General features: G+C 43.4%; 2 protein-coding genes across 5 annotated transcripts in view; both read right to left on the bottom strand.

Annotated features, from left to right (window-relative positions):
* The window catches only part of snx14 (sorting nexin 14), a 34,371-nt gene extending 28,108 nt beyond the window's left edge, over positions 1–6,263 (bottom strand). For 3 of the 4 annotated variants that reach the window (XM_066676619.1, XM_066676618.1, XM_066676621.1), the window contains exons 1-9: positions 6,102–6,263; positions 4,901–5,037; positions 4,186–4,306; positions 3,261–3,337; positions 3,046–3,124; positions 2,926–2,969; positions 2,717–2,804; positions 1,612–1,696; positions 1,205–1,361 (exon numbers count right to left, since the gene is read on the bottom strand). In XM_066676619.1, the coding sequence (XP_066532716.1) occupies positions 1,205–1,361; positions 1,612–1,696; positions 2,717–2,804; positions 2,926–2,969; positions 3,046–3,124; positions 3,261–3,337; positions 4,186–4,306; positions 4,901–5,037 (788 nt within the window). In that variant the 5' untranslated portion in view covers positions 6,102–6,263. Of the gene's footprint in view, positions 1–1,204; positions 1,362–1,611; positions 1,697–2,716; positions 2,805–2,925; positions 2,970–3,045; positions 3,125–3,260; positions 3,338–4,185; positions 4,307–4,900; positions 5,038–5,123; positions 5,545–6,101 lie in introns of all 4 variants that reach the window. The other variant, XM_066676620.1, reaches the window with a different exon arrangement.
* Positions 6,264–11,955: 5,692 nt separating this feature from the next.
* cnr1 (cannabinoid receptor 1) lies at positions 11,956–17,648 on the bottom strand. Its single transcript, XM_066677012.1, has 2 exons — positions 17,350–17,648; positions 11,956–15,910 (listed from the first exon to the last, which is right to left on the bottom strand). Exon 2 carries the CDS (start codon positions 15,859–15,861, stop codon positions 14,446–14,448), a length of 1,416 nt encoding a protein of 471 aa, XP_066533109.1. The 5' UTR covers positions 15,862–15,910; positions 17,350–17,648; the 3' UTR covers positions 11,956–14,445.
* Positions 17,649–18,149: the final 501 nt, after the last annotated feature.

The raw sequence follows: 18,149 nt of genomic DNA on the forward strand, positions 1-18,149 counted from the left end.
GGTTTCCTCCGGGTGACTGTGAGGAGTGTGGTGTGTTCTCCATGTGTCTGCGTGGGTTTCCTAAGGGTGACTGTCTGTGAGGAGTGTGGTGTGTTCTCCCTGTGTCTGCGTGGGTTTCTTCCGGGTGACTGTCTGGGAGGAGTGTGGTGTGTTCTCCCTGTGTCTGCGTGGGTTTCCTCCGGGTGACTGTGAGGAGTGTGGTGTGTTCTCCATGTGTCTGCGTGGGTTTCCTCCGGGTGACTGTCTGGGAGGAGTGTGGTGTGTTCTCCCTGTGTCTGCGTGGGTTTCCTCCGGGTGCTCCGGTTTCCTCCCACAGTCCAAAAACACACGTTGGTAGGTGGATTGGCGACTCAAAAGTGTCCGAATGTGTGAGTGTGTGAGTGAATGTGTGTGAGTGTGTGTTGCCCTGTGAAGGACTGGTGCCCCCTCCAGGGTGTATTCCCGCCTTGTGCCCAATGATTCCAGGTAGGCTCTGGACCCACCGCGACCCTGAACTGGATAAGGGTTACAGATTATGAATGATTGAATGAATGTTCATATATCCTCCACTGTTCATGTACTGTCTCCTTAAAACCAAACTACCGCGCATGTAGTCATGTGCCCAATCCCGTATGCCACATGTAAGTAACATGGAGGAGAACCTAAACACAGAGGCCCACCGAGCAACTTGAGCAGCTGCCACCAGCAGCAAAAAACTAACACTTGCGCATTGTTTCAAAGAACAAGATAAACACAAACACTGCCAGTCACATCTATGGTCATGTCTTTGACTGCAACAAACGAAGAATAAGAAAAAGAGGAAAACGAAAACTAATTATTACTAACAATATTATTGGAATGTTTTTCCCCTATTAAAGAGAAGCTTTCTTGTTTTTAGGGTAACATTCAATATCATAATTCAATACTTTACTTTAGATTCAGTGTCTCATATTTCAAGTCTCTCATATTTTGTGTGTATGATCTTTAAGGATCATACATTCATTATCTGTAACCTGGGTCCAGAGCCTACCTGGAATCATTGGGCGCAAGGCGGGAATACACCCTGGAGGGGGCTATTAACAGTATTTATATATTTATATTACCAGCCTTTTTATTAGTATGAATACAGAGTATAAACGTTTCTGACTATAATAATTGTAACTCATTCCTTTTTTTGAGAGTGAGAATGTGTGTGAGTGTGTGTGTATATTTCTGTTTTTTGCACCTGCATTCTGTAGCTTTAGGAGGCATAACGTAAGGAAAGAGCATCTCAGTGAGTTTCCTCAAGTACAGCAGTTCATCTCTGCGACTGCGCAGAGCCACGTGCAGATCTGCACCATATTCCTCCAGTGCAGCTTGTTGCAGACCTTCAGACTTCTTCACTGTGAACACACACAAAAACATAATTCATTACCCCCATTTTTACTCCCAAAAACAGAACCATATTGCTTTTAAATGGCACAGTCAGTCCATCAATAAACAGATATTATACTGACACCTAGTGGCCTGTACTAGAGATACTGTACTCTAATTGTAATCTGTAATCTAATTTCCAACGTGACAGTCCTCATGTGATGTTCCACATCTAAGGAACGTTGATTTACATTTGATGATCCAGATAAAATGGTTTACCTTTCTGCTGAGCTTTAGCAACAATCTCTATGTGCTTCATAGCTGCCTTCATCATTTTGTCAGTGGCAACTGACGGCACATCCACCTGAAAAGGAAAAGTGATTAAGAGAGATATCACAAACAATAAATCCAGGATACAGAATCAAGAGGGATATCATGTGTCTATGATGAAGGGTTCTCCATGTTCCGGAGTTTACTGGGAGGAGCTGTATATGACCACCGGATACATGTGTCGCAGACATTACCCGTTGTTCTGGTCGCTCCTTTTTAAAGTCTCAGAGTAAAGCCTGAGTCAGCGCATGTGAGAACAATGCAGGAAATGTTCCGCAGATTCTCCTACACGCATTGCACAGGCGCTGAGCCAGGCCTAAAACAAGGCTTTTCATTTAAAACGTCTACAATTGTGGGGGAACTGCAGTTCTCTCTGGTTTGTTTACATGCAGAATCGGTGTCTTTTAAGGTGGAATGGTATGCTTGAGGAGAAAAGAATGCCTGTAAGTTTTAATCACTGTTTTAAATACCACAGAAATGTATTTGTAACTTAAGTAGTTTCATGCAGTTAGCACTCTCCAGAATTTAGAGTGGGCTCCTACCTAAATTATCTCAAACAGCAAAAAATAAGTCACATATAGACCAGGGATAAAACAATATTCTCATCTCTTTTCATGATTTTTTTTGTCCGTTTCTTTGCCATGAGCAGAGACAGAGGAGGACTAGCTTGTCTGAACGAGCCTATTTGTCTTTTTTAACTCGTTTGCTGACACTGGAGCTTCATAAACACATTAAACCAGTATCCAGTGCTCAACATCTGAATTTTATAAAATGTTTATTTGATTATAATCATAGATGCTCCCTTTAAGTCGATTATTTTAAATCAACATCTGTGGTTGCTTAACAGATAGAGGCACATATACAAGGCCAAGAGGTGATGGAAAGCCCATATTTCACAGTACTGTATGTAACTAGCGCTGTGAAGGACTGGCGCCCCCTCCAGGGTGTATTCCCGCCTTGCGCCCAATGACTCCAGGTAGGCTCTGGACCCACCGCGACCCTGAACTGGATAATGAATGAATGAATGAATGAATGTATGTATGTATCTACTTACCTTCTGAGCTCTGCGCACCAGAACCGAAACGAAAAAGCGAAAGGTTTGCCGAACTTCATCCACACAAGCTTCGTCGTCTGTAAGATCTCTGAATAAAAAAACAACAACAGAAATAGCATCAATAAACAACAAGTAAATAAGCCACAAAACACCTCTTTAGTTTGATTATTTTTGACTATTATCTCAACAATGTCAACATGTTGTCATACCTGTACCAAGGATAAACAAAGTTCTCCAGAACCAACTCCAACACCTAACGGCAAATTAAAATCAACGTTAGCAAAGCTGAACTCTGACTAAATTAAGAAATATCTCCAGTCAAACTCTACCTCTCCCACGGACGCATCCACCTTTGAGTGCACCTTCAAACCTAACCATGGCTGGTAGTTTTCCATTAGAAGAGTTGGTCTGTGAACACAGGAAGCAAGTCAGGTTTTACAACTTTCTCAGAACCTGCTCTCTAATGGTCTAGAACCCTGAAACACATAACAGAGGGACAAATGTGCAGTTACCTTAGGTCCCTGCTTGGAAAACAATACTCTACCTGTGTCGAGTGCACTTGTTTTTCCCACACACGGCACAGTTGTGGCCCTGAGGAAAGAGCTCGTGCTGTTCCTGCCGCTAGACACAAAAAGATGAATCATCAACAGAACCTTACAAAATTACATGGAATAGAATCTCCGATATCCAAGTGTCCATGAGAGAGATATGACATAACGCCTTCTAATGTGTATTCTTTTCATTCGTTCATTCATCTATTGTAAGAGTTACAGGGTCATCATGAGTCCTGATCCTACTTTGAATCATTGGGTAAAAGCCGTAGAGACCACACATTTCCCTTTACATTATTTACAGGCCCATGTTAAAGCACTGATATGTTGGAGTATCAAACTGTAATGTCCAGAATATTCATATGTTTTACGGTTCTCTGTCCACCAAGTACGTCAGAACCATCCCTAGGCTGACAAGACGTCCTCTTTTACCCGGACATGTCCTCTTTTTTAGACTTAAAAAAAATGTCCATGTGGAATTTCACAAACGCCCGGGATTTTGTTTTTCTAGAGCTTACATAGAACTTTGAGAAGTTTCGTTCACAAACTAGTCCCGCCCTACCCTGCTCCGATTGGTTCGCTTGAGTGAGAAGGGGGCGTGGTGAAGTAGCCTAAAATCTTCTGATTGGACGGTCTGACTGTAGAGCTACCGTTATTGGTCGATAACCTTCTCTGTAAACATTTAATTGGTCAGTCTGCACGTCAGTAGTCCTTGTTTACGTCAGACAAAGCTCATGTACCTACCCTCATCTCGAGCAGCTATGCCGAAACGTAAATGTAAGTTCTCAGGTGAATTAAAAAAGAAATTCCCATGTTTTGTGGAGCAAAAGCCCACATAGGTGCCCCCCCACCCCCACCCCTCAGATCTGGTCACCCTAACCATCCCCGGTGGAAGAACTGAAACATTCATGAACTTACTCTGCCCCTGGTCTTTATAGAAAAGAGTATGTTTGGCACGAGGTAGTTTGGACTCAGCGAACAGTAGAAGGTGATGGCTCCAGCCAGGAAGGACCAAAAGATCATCAGGACATGGAGATACCTAAAAAAGAGGCGGTAAACATGGGGTGGATGAGATGTTTACTTGTTAAGATGTAGTGTTGTAATGTTTGAGTCATGTGATGACTGTGAAGTGTCTGTGGACTACTTTTTAAAAGTTGTATTATTATTATTTTTAATCCCAGTTAAATCCCAGCACAATTACTGCTTTATTTTAAAACTGCTGCTAACTCGATGCTGCTGTATGGAGTGAGTGCCATATAAAATACAGCCATTCAAGGCAGATCTGAGAAGACATATATATAATTCACTTCACTGTTGCTGAACAGACTGGGTTTTAAAGTAGATCAGTGAAGTGCTCTTCAAATAAAACCATTCTACAAAGATCTCCTGGTGCATGAGGAGAAATCATTTCCATGGACTGCTGAATCTGACCATTTTACCACTAACAACATTACGCAGAGCACACATATGTTTACTGTCAGCTTCAGATGGTGAACAAGAAAACAAGGACACAGTAGTGCACAGTGCAACATGCGAAGTATTTTGTTAAACTGTGTGTGTGTCATTGTTTGTGAACGTGTGCGTGTGGGTGAGTGACACAGAGGGTGAAAAACAAAAAAAGCCAGCCACTCACCTGCTTAGAATTACGGTTGAAGACAGCATGGACATCAGCAAAAAGCAAATGAAAGGATATTGTCGAACAACTTCCTTCAGCACGTCCATCCTCACCCTCCTCCTGACGGACTGCAGTAATGTTTTAATATCAGCCATCTGCCAAAGAAACGGTCAACAGATCATTCAGCAACCTCAGAGCATTAACAGGATTAATACGCTACTATTTGATCAACTCCACTGACCACAAAGAAGGCAGGACCCCTACTGGACCACCACAGAGCAGCTTTGATTTGAGCGGTGGATCATTCTCAGAGCTACAGTGTTGAGTCGATCAGACACAGCAGGACTGCTAGAGTTTTAAAACACCTCAGTGCCTCTGCTGGACTGAGAATACGCCACCAACCCAAAATATGCAGCCGACAGCGTCCTGTGTCACCGATGAAGGACTAGAGGACGAGCGACACACACTGTGCAGCGACAGATGAGCTACTGTCTCTGACTCTACATCTACAAGGTGGACCACCGATGAAGGAGTGTCTCACAGAGTGGACAGAGAGTGGACACAGGGTTTAAAAACTCCAGCAGCCACTGCTGTGTCTGATCCACTCCTACCACCACTGTGAGGGATCCACTACCCAAATCATACCCTGCTCTGTCAGGGTCCTGAACATAGAAGAGCAGGGTGAAAGGGGTTAATAAAGTATGCAGAACAACGGGTGGAAATGGCATGTAAATTTTTAATGTTGAAAAATTGATTTTTTGGTTAAAGCACAGATTTATTCTTATTAGGTTATTATTATTTTATATTATTTTATCTTCTAATAACGTGCAGTTTTACCGCCCTGGGACAGTAAAAAACATGTTAAAGTAAGGTTTTAGCTTAAAACACGTATATGAAAGTTTTATAGGAGACGAGGTGTGTTTTGTCGTACGTATAACACGCTTTAATCACACGGACAACTGTAAACTACACACTCTTAGCTGCGAAGAGCTGTCAGTCAGCTGACCTTTATATGAGCTCCAAGCAAAGCAGCAAACCCGACCGAAAAAACACTATATAAAGTCATCTCCTGCAGCACTGAGAGTGTTAACAAACACCTAACTACCAGATTAATGCCCCTATAACATACATAACCCACACACAGCTCTTAAAATAGAATAATCTCAGAGTTTATCCGCTCAAGAGACGTTAGTTAGCTACGGTTTATCTCCAAACTTACTTTACTTCACCTCGAGACGAGCCTCGGCTCAAACAGCGACGCAAAGCAACGGTAAATCAGCAAAAGGCGGCGGAAATTCTCTTAAAAACCGCTTCATTTCTAAAATACAGCTTTAAAGTCCTCAAACATATCAACAGTTGATCAACTATTTACTTCTCCAGATTAAACTACAGCGTTAGACCACATTTTAAAGTAAAAGTCCTTATAAATATCTCGTTTCTATGCGAAAATTATTTTTAAAAATTGCAGTTAAAAAACAACTCCCCTTTGTGGTTTTTAACTTGTCATCGCTGTCCTAAAAACTATATATATTTTTGATGTTTATTAAATATTATTATTATTGTTATTATTATTATTATTATTATTATTATTATTATTAACAGCGTTTTAACAATTTTTAAAGTGTTTTACAGTGCAATCCAAAAATACAGAAAATACTTAAAAGATACATGATTTTTATTATTTTATGTGTGTGTGTGTGTGTGTGTGTGTGTGTGTGTGTGTGTGTGTGTGTGTGTGTGTTTGACAGCAATGATATACAGCATTGGACTTTTAATTTGAAGATAATCCCTTTCCTGACGCCTTTCACCACCTCTTAGTTGATATAAATGTTTTATCACCGAGTTTGTTAACACTGTGCATTAGTAATCTTTAATTATGTTAAATAAAAAATTTAATCATATTTATAAACACGTCAGTTAATAAATCAGATTACACTGAACCTGTGTGTGAACAGATATTGTTGTAACGCAGTGTTGAAGCAGCAGGGGGCGCCACAAACTTGTTTTCCGCAGTGTTTAACGTAGACGTGACCTGAAGTACAAAGACCTGCATTTTAAAATCAATAATAACTCAAATTAATTAATTTAAATTATAAAAATACTTGTAAAATATAATTGTCTACTACATAAACCCTGGAACTGGAGGCAGTAGTTATAAAATGTATTTATTTTCTGTCATCTACACGGTAGATTTGAAAGTTGTGTGGAGAATGCCGAATGAAAGTAGTCCCTATTCTACATCATTATTATTTGCAGTATTCTTCCCAAATAATTGTAGACGTAGCTTTAGGATGGTTTGGAGTGATGGTTGTCTTGCTAAAGTTTGCTAATGGCCCTCAGATCCTCACAGGAAGGGTCCTACATCTGGAGTATTCTCAGAAGAATAAAGACTGTTTCTGTGGAAAAAACAGGAGCAAACCTCCTATTCTCCTATACTCTCAATTTCAAAAGTAAAGTTGGATGAGCACACAAACTATTGGCCATGTAGTGTATGTTATAAACCACCTGTTTATTGCAGCCAAGTTTCATCATTAGCTAACGGTCAAGTCCTTGAGGAGCTGAATCAGATGTGTTAGAGCAGGAATAGAAAGAATCTGTCCAGTGCAGGTGGCCGACAAGAGTAGGGTCAGGTGTAAAATGTGCGGTATAATTTTGTCGTATCCACCCCTATTTTTGTATTGTCTGTTCTCTCTGTATTTTAGCATCTTCCTGCTCGGATACACAGGCTATGCTAACACCTATCATTGCAGTTTTTCCTTATATTATCAATGTTTGTGTTCCTCTAAGTCTTAAAACCTAAAACACCAAGTATTTATTTCTTCATAATTAACACAAAAGTTACAAAGTCACTCTAAACAATTTACTATGAAACAGACCAGAGAATCAGAATTTGTTTACAGTGGTGCTGATAGGAACCAGACGTCTGAATAGGAATCAGTGATTGTAAAAGTAACAGCACAGAGAGTTCTTACATAAAATGGCTGCAAACCGAGGGGCAGTACAGTGGTTCAAACACTCCAGAGTCCTGGTTTCAGTCAGCACTCATGTCACTGTCTGAGGGGAGCTTGGTGTGTTCTCCCTGTGTATGTGTTGGTTTCCTCCGGGAGCTCCAGCTTCACAACTATTGATAGATTGATTGGCTGTTCAAAAGTGTCCACAGGTGTGAGTGTGTAAGTATCTGTTTGTGCCCAATGGTTCCAGGCGATCTGGATTAGGATGAAGAGGTTACAGAAGATGGAGGGTAGAGGACGCTACATCCATGGTTATGTAATAGTACAGTTACCTAAGGTAAAACAATATTTAAAGACAATGTAAGGAATCTGTAATATAAACGTCTTATGCAAAACAAGTGTGTGATGTCATAAAGGCTGCTTTATCTTAGTATATTAACTGCACTCCCGAGAGCTTTGTGGCAAATGACCCTTGTTAGAACAAGCCTTTATAGATGTGTATGGAGGTTTAAGTCAGTGGTCATGAGAGACTTATGTAGGTGTCATTTCACATCAGGAACTGTGGCCAAGAGTGAAGTATTACCTTTGATTCTTTAGGAACAATTCACCAACACTCTTTATGCTTTTGAAGCCACATTCTTCAAGAGTTATGAATTACCTTGTGTTATCGCCTTCTGCAGAGCGTTCCATTGTTCAGACCGGGAAAATCTCCAAGGCAAGTGTAATGTTTCATCCTGAATGGGTGCGTTTAATCACTCCATGTGCAGAACAGTTGCATTTATGATGAACATAGCCCAAGCCTGATCTCCGGTGGCTGGTACCCTATTAGGGATCTGAGGGATTCAGATGAGAAAGACCGACATGTGTGCCGCCAGCAGCTGCTGTTTTAATGGAGAGAACTCGGCATGTTAATTTTAATTGGTTATTTTATGTCCAGAGTACTTTAACTGAATGATTCGACCACATGAACAGGAGCACATAGTCTTTTTTCAGTTTACGTCACTATATACAGAGCAGTGGTGTCCTTTAATGGTATCTTTATGTGCACACTGCTTGTGGAATAAACATTGTCTTACATTGGAATTGTGCTCATTATAGATGGAAGCCTGACGTCTCTTTAGCCACATTGAGCTTTAGCACTGCTAATGGGGCAGTATTAAAGTCCCCCATCTTAATGGCACTGAGCCATTACTCAGTCTTTTTATGGCTCCATTTTGAGAACACCTCATTTAACTGATTGTCTAATATCCAGTCCTTTATTAGAACTGCTTCTTGGTGTGCTGTGCCATGCCTTTGAACGACTGGAGATCTCCAGCTATTTTGAGGTTTCTTAAGGTGAAGTCATTGCGGACACATACATTCAGTAGTGCATTGATTGTATTAAGCTTGTTTTATCTTCAAGAAGCGTGACATAGGATGACACACACACACACACACACCTCCGGGTGACTGTCTGTGAGGAGTGTGGTGTGTTCTCCCTGTGTCTGTGTGGGTTTCCTCCGGGTGACTGTCTGTGAGGAGTGTGGTGTGTTCTCCCTGTGTCTGTGTGGGTTTCCTCCGGGTGACTGTCTGTGAGGAGTGTGGTGTGTTCTCCCTGTGTCTGCGTGGGTTTCCTCCGGATGACTGTCTATGAGGAGTGTGGTGTGTTCTCCCTGTGTCTGCGTGGGTTTCCTCCGGGTGACTGTCTGTGAGGAGTGTGGTGTGTTCTCCCTGTGTCTGCATGGGTTTCCTCCGGGTGACTGTCTGTGAGGAGTGTGGTGTGTTCTCCCTGTGTCTGCGTGGGTTTCCTCCGGATGACTGTCTGTGAGGAGTGTGGTGTGTTCTCCCTGTGTCTGCGTGGGTTTCCTCCGGGTGACTGTCTGTGAGGAGTGTGGTGTGTTCTCCCTGTGTCTGCGTGGGTTTCCTCCGGATGACTGTCTATGAGGAGTGTGGTGTGTTCTCTCTGTGTCTGCGTGGGTTTCCTCTGGGTGACTGTCTGTGAGGAGTGTGGTGTGTTCTCCCTGTGTCTGCGTGGGTTTCCTCCGGATGACTGTCTATGAGGAGTGTGGTGTGTTCTCCCTGTGTCTGCGTGGGTTTCCTTCGGGTGACTGTCTATGAGAAGTGTGGTGTGTTCTCCCTGTGTCTGCTTGGGTTTCCTCCGGGTGACTGTCTGTGAGGAGTGTGGTGTGTTCTCCCTGTGTCTGCGTGGGTTTCCTCCGGATGACTGTCTGTGAGGAGTGTGGTGTGTTCTCCCTGTGTCTGCGTGGGTTTCCTCCGAGTGACTGTCTGTGAGGAGTGTGGTGTGTTCTTTCTGTGTCCGCATGGGTTTCCTCCCACGGCCCAAAAACACACGTTGGTAGGTAGATTGGCAACTCAAAAGTGTGAATGTGTGTGTGTTCCCGTGAGAGCTGGCTCCCAAGTAGGCTCTGGACCCACCGCGACCCTAAACTGGATAAGGGCTACAGACAATGAATGAATGAATGAAAGGGAGTGGTGTTTTTGTCTAGTGTAAATACTTTCAGAAGGTGACGGACTGTTACCACAGAAACGGAGAACAAAATACATTTTTCATGCCGTTTGTTTCGCTTAATGAACAAGCGGGTTTCCATAAGGTGCTGAGCACAAAATGTAGTCTTCTTAGTCTCTGCTGTTTAAGATAATGTTTACATAGTTCATGGCCACTAGATGGAGCCAGGAGTCCAAACTTGTTTTGGCTGGGCAGTGTGTTAATAATGATTGTAACTAATGATTGTAACTACTTCTTAAAATTAATGAGTATATATTTTATAATGCTTTTCTCAATGGTTCCTTCATGTTCTGGAGACGTGGTTCCACCTGCTTGTCCAGATATAATCGACTATAGCAAAAGGACAAGAAAGCTGCGTTTGACCCTGTTCAAATGGGCACTGTGTCCAGCTCATTAGCGTAGCTTTCTCTTTTCACTGCTTGTGATCATGCCTACTCAACTCAGAGAGGTGTGCCACAGTAGTCTATAAAGCAATACCATCCAGGTTATAAAGCTACACCCCAAATTTATTGTACAGAGAAGGAAGCATTTGATTTTATTCCACCCTGTCAGCTCTTGAGGGCACGCTGTTTGAGTTTTCCCAAAACTATGTGGCTAATGCTGATGAAAATATAAATCTATCTCTGTGTAGCCAGTAGAGGTTGGTTGACAGCACTGGGATTCCCACTGGTTGCATGATGTAATGTGAGAAAACGGATAGATGAGATTAAAGAAGGAGAAATATATGAATTCTGAAATCTTGAAGGTGATGAGGGACACAAGTCTGTGCCACTTAATAATACATTACAGAGAGAGAGAACGTATCACAGGCTTGTAGTAAGCCAGAATCACCCTTTCCTGTGGTTCTCACAAGAAAGTGAATGCACAAGAAACCCTTTTTCTAGAAAAGGGTCATTGGGACTTCATATATATTTGATAATGTCACTGGAACTGAAGTTAGGAGCTTGTGTGAAGTATAAATCATACTGAACGTTAAGTTACATAACAAAGGAACACAAACAGGGGGCGGCACGGTGGCGCAGGAGGTAGGTGTCACAGTCACACGGCTCCAGGGACCTGCAGGTTGTGGGGTCGAGTCCCGCTCCGGGTGACTATCTGTGAGGAGTGTGGTGTGTTCTCTCTGTGTCTGCATGGGTTTCCTCCGGGTGACTGTCTGTGAGGAGTGTGGTGTGTTCTCCCAGTGTCTGCGTGGGTTTCCTCCAGGTGACTGTCTGTGAGGAGTGTGGTGTGTTCTCCCAGTGTCTGCGTGTGTTTCCTCCGGGTGACTGTCTGTGAGGAGTGTGGTGTGTTCTCTCTGTGTCTGCGTGGGTTTCCTCCGGGTGACTGTCTGTGAGGAGTGTGGTGTGTTCTCCCTGTGTCTGCGTGGGTTTCCTCCCACAGTTCAAAAGACACACGTTGGTAGGTGGATTGGCGACTCAAAAGTGTTCGTAGGTGTGACTGAATGTGTGAGTGTGTGTCACCCTGTGAAGGATTAGCGCCCCCTCAAGTGTGTGTTCCTGCCTTGCGCCCAGTGATTCCGAGTAGGCTCCAGCCCCACTGCGACCCTGAAGTGTATAAGATAATGAATGAATGAGGAACACAAAGAAAGTCATCACCGTAAATATCTGATGGTCAGTTGTGACTTTATTCAAAAGCTCAAAACAGACTACACTGCGATACAGAAAGTACAAGCCGCCACTGATTTCAGCGTTTGATATTTTTTCCTACGATTGAGTCATGTACCACCTTGGGACAGAAGCCACTGGACAGTTTTTTTTTGTTGTTGTTGTTGTTGTATTTTTTTTTTTATTATTTTTTTTTTTGGTGGTGGTTTAATCTTCACTCCACGCACGACAACAGCAGGATAAGCAGCAGCTATGACTGCCGGCAGAGGGGCAACAGCGAGGTTTAAGATCACAGCGAAATTCAGCTAATGCTAACTACAGAAATCTCCCGCCTTGAAACTCCTTTGCGTTCGGAACTAAACACATTACAATCCAGATTTAGAGAAAATAGAGGGCTGCCTTCCATCCACAGGCCGTAGGGAAACAAACTTCCGTGGACAGTCCACCTGTTGACAGTGTTGGACCAGGCTTAGGAAGCGTCTGGAAGCCCAGCCCACAATGTAGATATGTACAGTGCAACTCTTGTTCACATGACCCAATCAAAAAGCATTCAGAGAGAGAGGAAAGGACAAAGCTTAGCAGGACTGTTGCATGGGTTACGCTGGGAAAAAAAGAAAGCTATTTAATGTATCACCATTTACAAAGTCTTTAACTAGGTTTCGTCTGCATCTGTAGGACTACAGTCCTAACCACGCCCACTCCACATGACCCCACATAGCCCTGCTTTGGGGAGTCATCCACTGCGTAAGAAAAAGAACTAACATACAATATGATATTCTACGAACCACAAACACGTTTCCACATATATTCAAGAAGTTCTCTTTTGCAGTTGTGACACAAGCTGGTCTCCTACACGTATTAAGCCTCGTCGTGCATTAAACGGTGCGCGTTCTCTGCTGAAAATCCCTTTTATACCAGGGCTCGTCTTAATATCTGTGTAAGAAACCAGCCTGAAGACTTGAACTGACTTTAATACGTTTATCTCTGCAAGGTGCAGCCAGCACACCAGGTTTTATTTGTATTATTTTAGCACAACATGAACAAATTTTTGCTCGTAGCCATTGCTGAAACAGAGGTAAAAATCCTATTAGTAACAGTTTTGGATCAGTTTCATCACTATTTGTACCGCAATACACAAAAACATTGTACAATTGCATTATATTTATTTCGTAGTCAGTAGGCGACGTATTCTATTGGGTTTCCTCACCCCGCGAAGTAGCTCAAGCTCCTCCCACTTTTTCACCTCTTCGTGGACTGGTGACTCCAGTCCTTTAGCATTTTTTAAAAAAAGGAGTGATTAATTCTCTGCACAAAAAGACAGTAGCAGTAAGAGCAGACCTGACACATAAAGGAGAAGAACGTAGCCATCACTGTTTCAGGTCGTGAACCCTCCAACAGCAGTATTTACACTTCAAAGCTAGAGGACGTTTCCTTCCTCCAGGCCATGTGCTTCTTCGGATGTGCAAAGTAACCCATGGGGTTGATTTAGCAGACATACGTTAAGCCTAGTTCTGGGGTCTTTTTTTTCAGGGGAGGATCACCACATCCAGGACTAGGCTTGACCCGTGTCTGCGGGACTGGTACGTCATCCATCGCATGGTTGTGCAGAGCAACCAAACAATAGCATTGAACCTACAGCACAGTCCGTACATTCACAACATCCCCCGAAACAGTCAGAAAGGAGTGAGGAGACCCAAAGCCAAATGTTAGGAAATCTCGAGTCTTTGAAAAAGAGCTCAGAACAACATCACAGAAACTGAGACTCGACACGATTGTGAACAATATCAAAGTCAATACTCACACGTTTCCTCTTGTTTTTTGTGTTTTTTTTTTTTTGTTTTGTTTTTTCGTCTGGAGGATAGCATCAACGGCAAAGTTCCCTACTTGTTCAGTGCTTGATTATTCTACCATTACTAACGTTTGCACACAAGCCCCAGGCAGTCATTTATCTTTGAGCACGACTGCATGGACTAGGTATGGTACAGTGTAATACCACGTATTTACAAATCGACATACATACTAAAAAGATCAATAGCCCCTTATCCCCATGAGAGAAGGTATACTTGTTCAAAAACCTGATTTCAAAGTATAAAAAATAGAGTAAGCCTTCATGAGAGCATTCACAACATCCACACAATTTTCAGTTGCTCTGACTGATAAGAATGGCACAAATAACACAGGAGAGAATCCCATCACAAGTATTGATGCCATGAATGAGAAGGATGCCCTCACTTAGGAGAAGCGTTTTGGCACTTTAGTACTAGGACGCCACGGTGGCACACATCATCTGACAGGTGGAGATAATGAACTGCTGCGTTTGGACTCTCTCATCCATCATTGTCTTTTTTCGGGAGACAACTGATTCCCTTGTTGGACACAGTTGATACACGGCTGAACTTGAAAAAAATGACTGGACACTCTCTTGCGGCAAGCTTAGTGCATGGCTTCATCATTCCTCCGCCTCGTTTTCCATGCCCGGGGCATGCCAGGCTGCTGGATCCGTCAGACGGCTTCAGCGGAGGTGTCGGTGGAGACGGACATGGTCACTTTGGCTATTTTCACAGTGGTCTTGACGCAGCTCTCAGCCGCTCGGTTGGCATGGATCTGCAGGTTGCGGTTCTGGCAGTCCGACTCCAAGCTGTTGTCTAGCGGGTGCGTGTTGCTGCTGCTCCTACAGCCCTGACAGGTGGCCAGGAAAGCCCGGCGTAGGTCCTTACTCCTCAAGGCGTATATGATGGGGTTCACCGTGGAGTTGAACAAGCAGAGCATGGTGCAGAAGGCAAACACCGTCTTGATGTCGTCATCCATCTTCCAGAAGAGGTCATAGACCATAATCGCCAACACAGGGCCCCAGCAGATTACCAGGACCACCAGGATTAGGACCAGCGTCTTGGCCAGGCGGATGTCCATCCGGGCTTGCTCGGGCCGGGTGGTCTGTACCTTGGTGCCATCCGCCGAGTAGATGACCAGGCTTTTCTGAGAGGTTCGACTGAGCATCCGCACAGCATGGTGGTGGGCCTTCCACAAGATGTACATGTAGGCGTAGATGATGAAGATCAACAGGATACTGGTCACACCGATCCAGAACATCAGGTAGTTCTCATCGATTAGTGGGAAGATGTCTGAACACACTGTCTTCAAACGCCTGCAGTTCCAGCCCAGCAGGGGGATCACAGCAATGAAGATGGAGATGGCCCACATCATGCAGAAGGCAATCACCGCCTTGGTTCGGGTCACAATGCGCCGGTACGCCAGGGGCCGGTGGATCGAAATGTATCGATCAATGGCCGTGAGGAACAGGCTCCCCACCGAAGCAGTGAAGGACGCTGTGACGCCTCCGAGCTTGAAGAGAAATATATTGGGACTGTCTTTGCGATGGAAGATGTGGAAGTCCAAGAAGCTGTAGACGAAGATGACACTCCCAAGCAGGTCGGCCACGGCCAGACTGCCGATGAAGTGATAGGAGGGCCTGCAGCGCAGGGTGCGGGACTGCAGGATCACACATAGCACCACTAGATTTTCCAGCACTGTGAAGGTGCCTAGCGTAAGAGACATGACTGCCACAGCCAGCTGCTGACTTGGGGTCAGTATCATGAAGCACTCCATGTCCATGAAGTTCTCTCCGCACTGCACATTGTCCCCCTCCTCCACCAGGGTCCGGTTCCCGAACAGATCCGTGCCATTGGTCGGGTAGAAGGGAATCCCTTTGAGGATGAGTTCCTCATCTGGACCAACTTTATCCGGGAAGGAGTTGCTGCGGAAGGCAGATGGAGGCTTCTGGAAGGAGTATCCGCCCTTGACAAAGTCGGCATCGATAGTGGGGTCATCGTAGCTGGCATCGTTGGAGCCGAGGTACTGGAGCCCGGATGTGATGGTCCTGAAGGTGGTGTCTGCCACGCCATCCAGAACAGACTTCATGTCTGCCTCTGAGGTGGGAACGCTGTGGCCAATGGGTGTCACACAAAATCTATGGGGATGACATGGAGAGAATGTTTAAGGCAATGAATTAGAGTGGCATCGTGGGACCCCTAATCGCATAGCGACTGTAATTACAAAACCTCAGGAGGGTTCGATAAAAAATAAAAGACAACCCGTCTCTGAATGAACAATGGAGCTGCGTGCTGTTTCCTTGATTAGCAACTAAGACATGCAAGGAACATAAGGAACCCAAGCCTTGTACCCTTATCTCCCCAGTGTTCTCACAGCACCAGACAAGACAGGTGGTCCCACTGACGATTAAATGTCAAATCAGGCATAAATGAAACAATCAAGGGCAATCTCTTTAGTGGGGGTCTCTCATAGGAGGGGTCCACGCTCTTGGGAATCCGTTAACCAGCTGTTAGGAGAGAAAATGAGATGCGGCACGTTGTGTAATGAGACAGCAGAACTACAGCCCTTGGTTTATCAGGCCAAGCGTTTCCCATCGCTTTAAGTGACGTTATGTCTCTACATTGAAAAGTGAATTACCTTTCATTAATTAAATCCCATTAAATGTTGATCAGGGCCATGGTTCCCGTACGAATGGGAACCCTTCCCCCAAAGAGCTGAATTCTACACGCTTTCTGAATATATAACCAAGACCCTCAAGAGGCTGCAGTCAATCCAAATCAGAACTAGTGTTTATCTCTTTTATTATTTTATTATATATATATATTCAGGCGAATGTAAAGATAAATAAATAAACTGAAGAAGAAATTAAACAGGATTTACAGAAGAACAGGCTGAAGAAGAAGAAAAAAAGACACACTGGACAAATGTATTATGTACAAACACCAATAAATTAATAAATTAAACGATGAACATAGAATGTGGGAGTAAAAATGTGTATAAAAGTCCAAACAGAGGTTTAAAAAATACCTGTGATTGACTTAATCCACACCGTTAAAAAAATAAAATAAAATAAATAAATAACCGTAGGAAATGATTTGGAAGTAATAATAAAATTAATAATGATAACAATTATCACTGTCGTTATAACAACAACAAAGAGAAAAGATGGTGGGGAGGATGAGCAAAGAAAAAAAAAACAGTTCTACGGTTTGATTCTCAGTTTTGATTTGAACAAATGAAGGTGAAAGAATAAAATACGTCAAAAAATAAAAAGATAAATAATAAAAACAGCAATGAGAAAAGAGGAAGAAAATATGATGAAGGACAAGTGGGAGAAGAAGAGAAAAACATGAGTGAATTGGGCACGGAATCCAGCCTTGTGTAATAAATAAATAAACAAATAAACAAACAAACAAACAAACAATTAATGAAAGCTGTGGGAACGGTGTTGTTGGGAATAGTGTGTGTGTTTGCGTAAAAACTTCAGATTTAAACAATAAACAATCAGACAAACAATAAATAAATAAATAAAAACACAGCACAAAGGAAGAATAAAAAAAAGAGTGTTTGATTTACCTTCACATAGTTCACGCGGGTGTTGACAGCTTCCCGGTCGCGCGCGCGAATCAGTCCAACCCGAGGAAGTGATGTTTGTTGTTTTTGCTTTTTTTTATTTGGAACCAAAAAACGGCTCGAGGAGCGCGGTCACGTCAAAACGTTTACATTTTACTACTCACTTTAACTAATGAAGATGATGAAGGTTAATAATAGTAATAAGTACAGTACAGGGTACAGTGCGCGCGTGTGTGTGTGTGTGTGTGTAGAGTGAGAGAGAGAGAGTGATGCAGAGAGCTGTGGTCAGGTCCTGTTTTATCTCGCGGACTGAAGCCTAACGGTCAGGTGCGCGCGCTCTGTGTGGGAACGGGCTGCGCTGCTTTTCTCTCTCTTTCCAAGCCCCTCCTCCCTGCACAGGGATTGGCTGACGGTTCAGACTCAAAAAGCCTACAGCAGAGGCGCGGGCAGCCAATCAAAATGCACAGGGGGCGGGGGCTTGTGGGGAACGACGCAAAATACAACAACAGCAACAAGTGCCTACAGCAAAAGTGCAAGCTCTACATTCTGTTTACTCACACTTTCATTTACATCCACCAAGAAACAGAGTCCCGGACCAGAAGTTCTGTTTATCGCACATCTCTTTCCAAATGAACGGGTGGGGCTATTAAAAAAAGAGTCTGTCTTCCATTTACTCTTCTAGAAAAGCTTTACATTAGCATTAGCTACTGGAGCTCCATCGCTATCATTACTCCAACGGACACAGGTCCACTGTCCAACAGCCCACTACTGTGGAGTTATATGTTCATTATACTATATTATAT

The sequence above is a fragment of the Hoplias malabaricus genome, chromosome 7 (genome assembly GCF_029633855.1).
Source record: "Hoplias malabaricus isolate fHopMal1 chromosome 7, fHopMal1.hap1, whole genome shotgun sequence".
In the NCBI taxonomy this organism is placed as follows: Eukaryota; Metazoa; Chordata; class Actinopteri; order Characiformes; family Erythrinidae; genus Hoplias; species Hoplias malabaricus.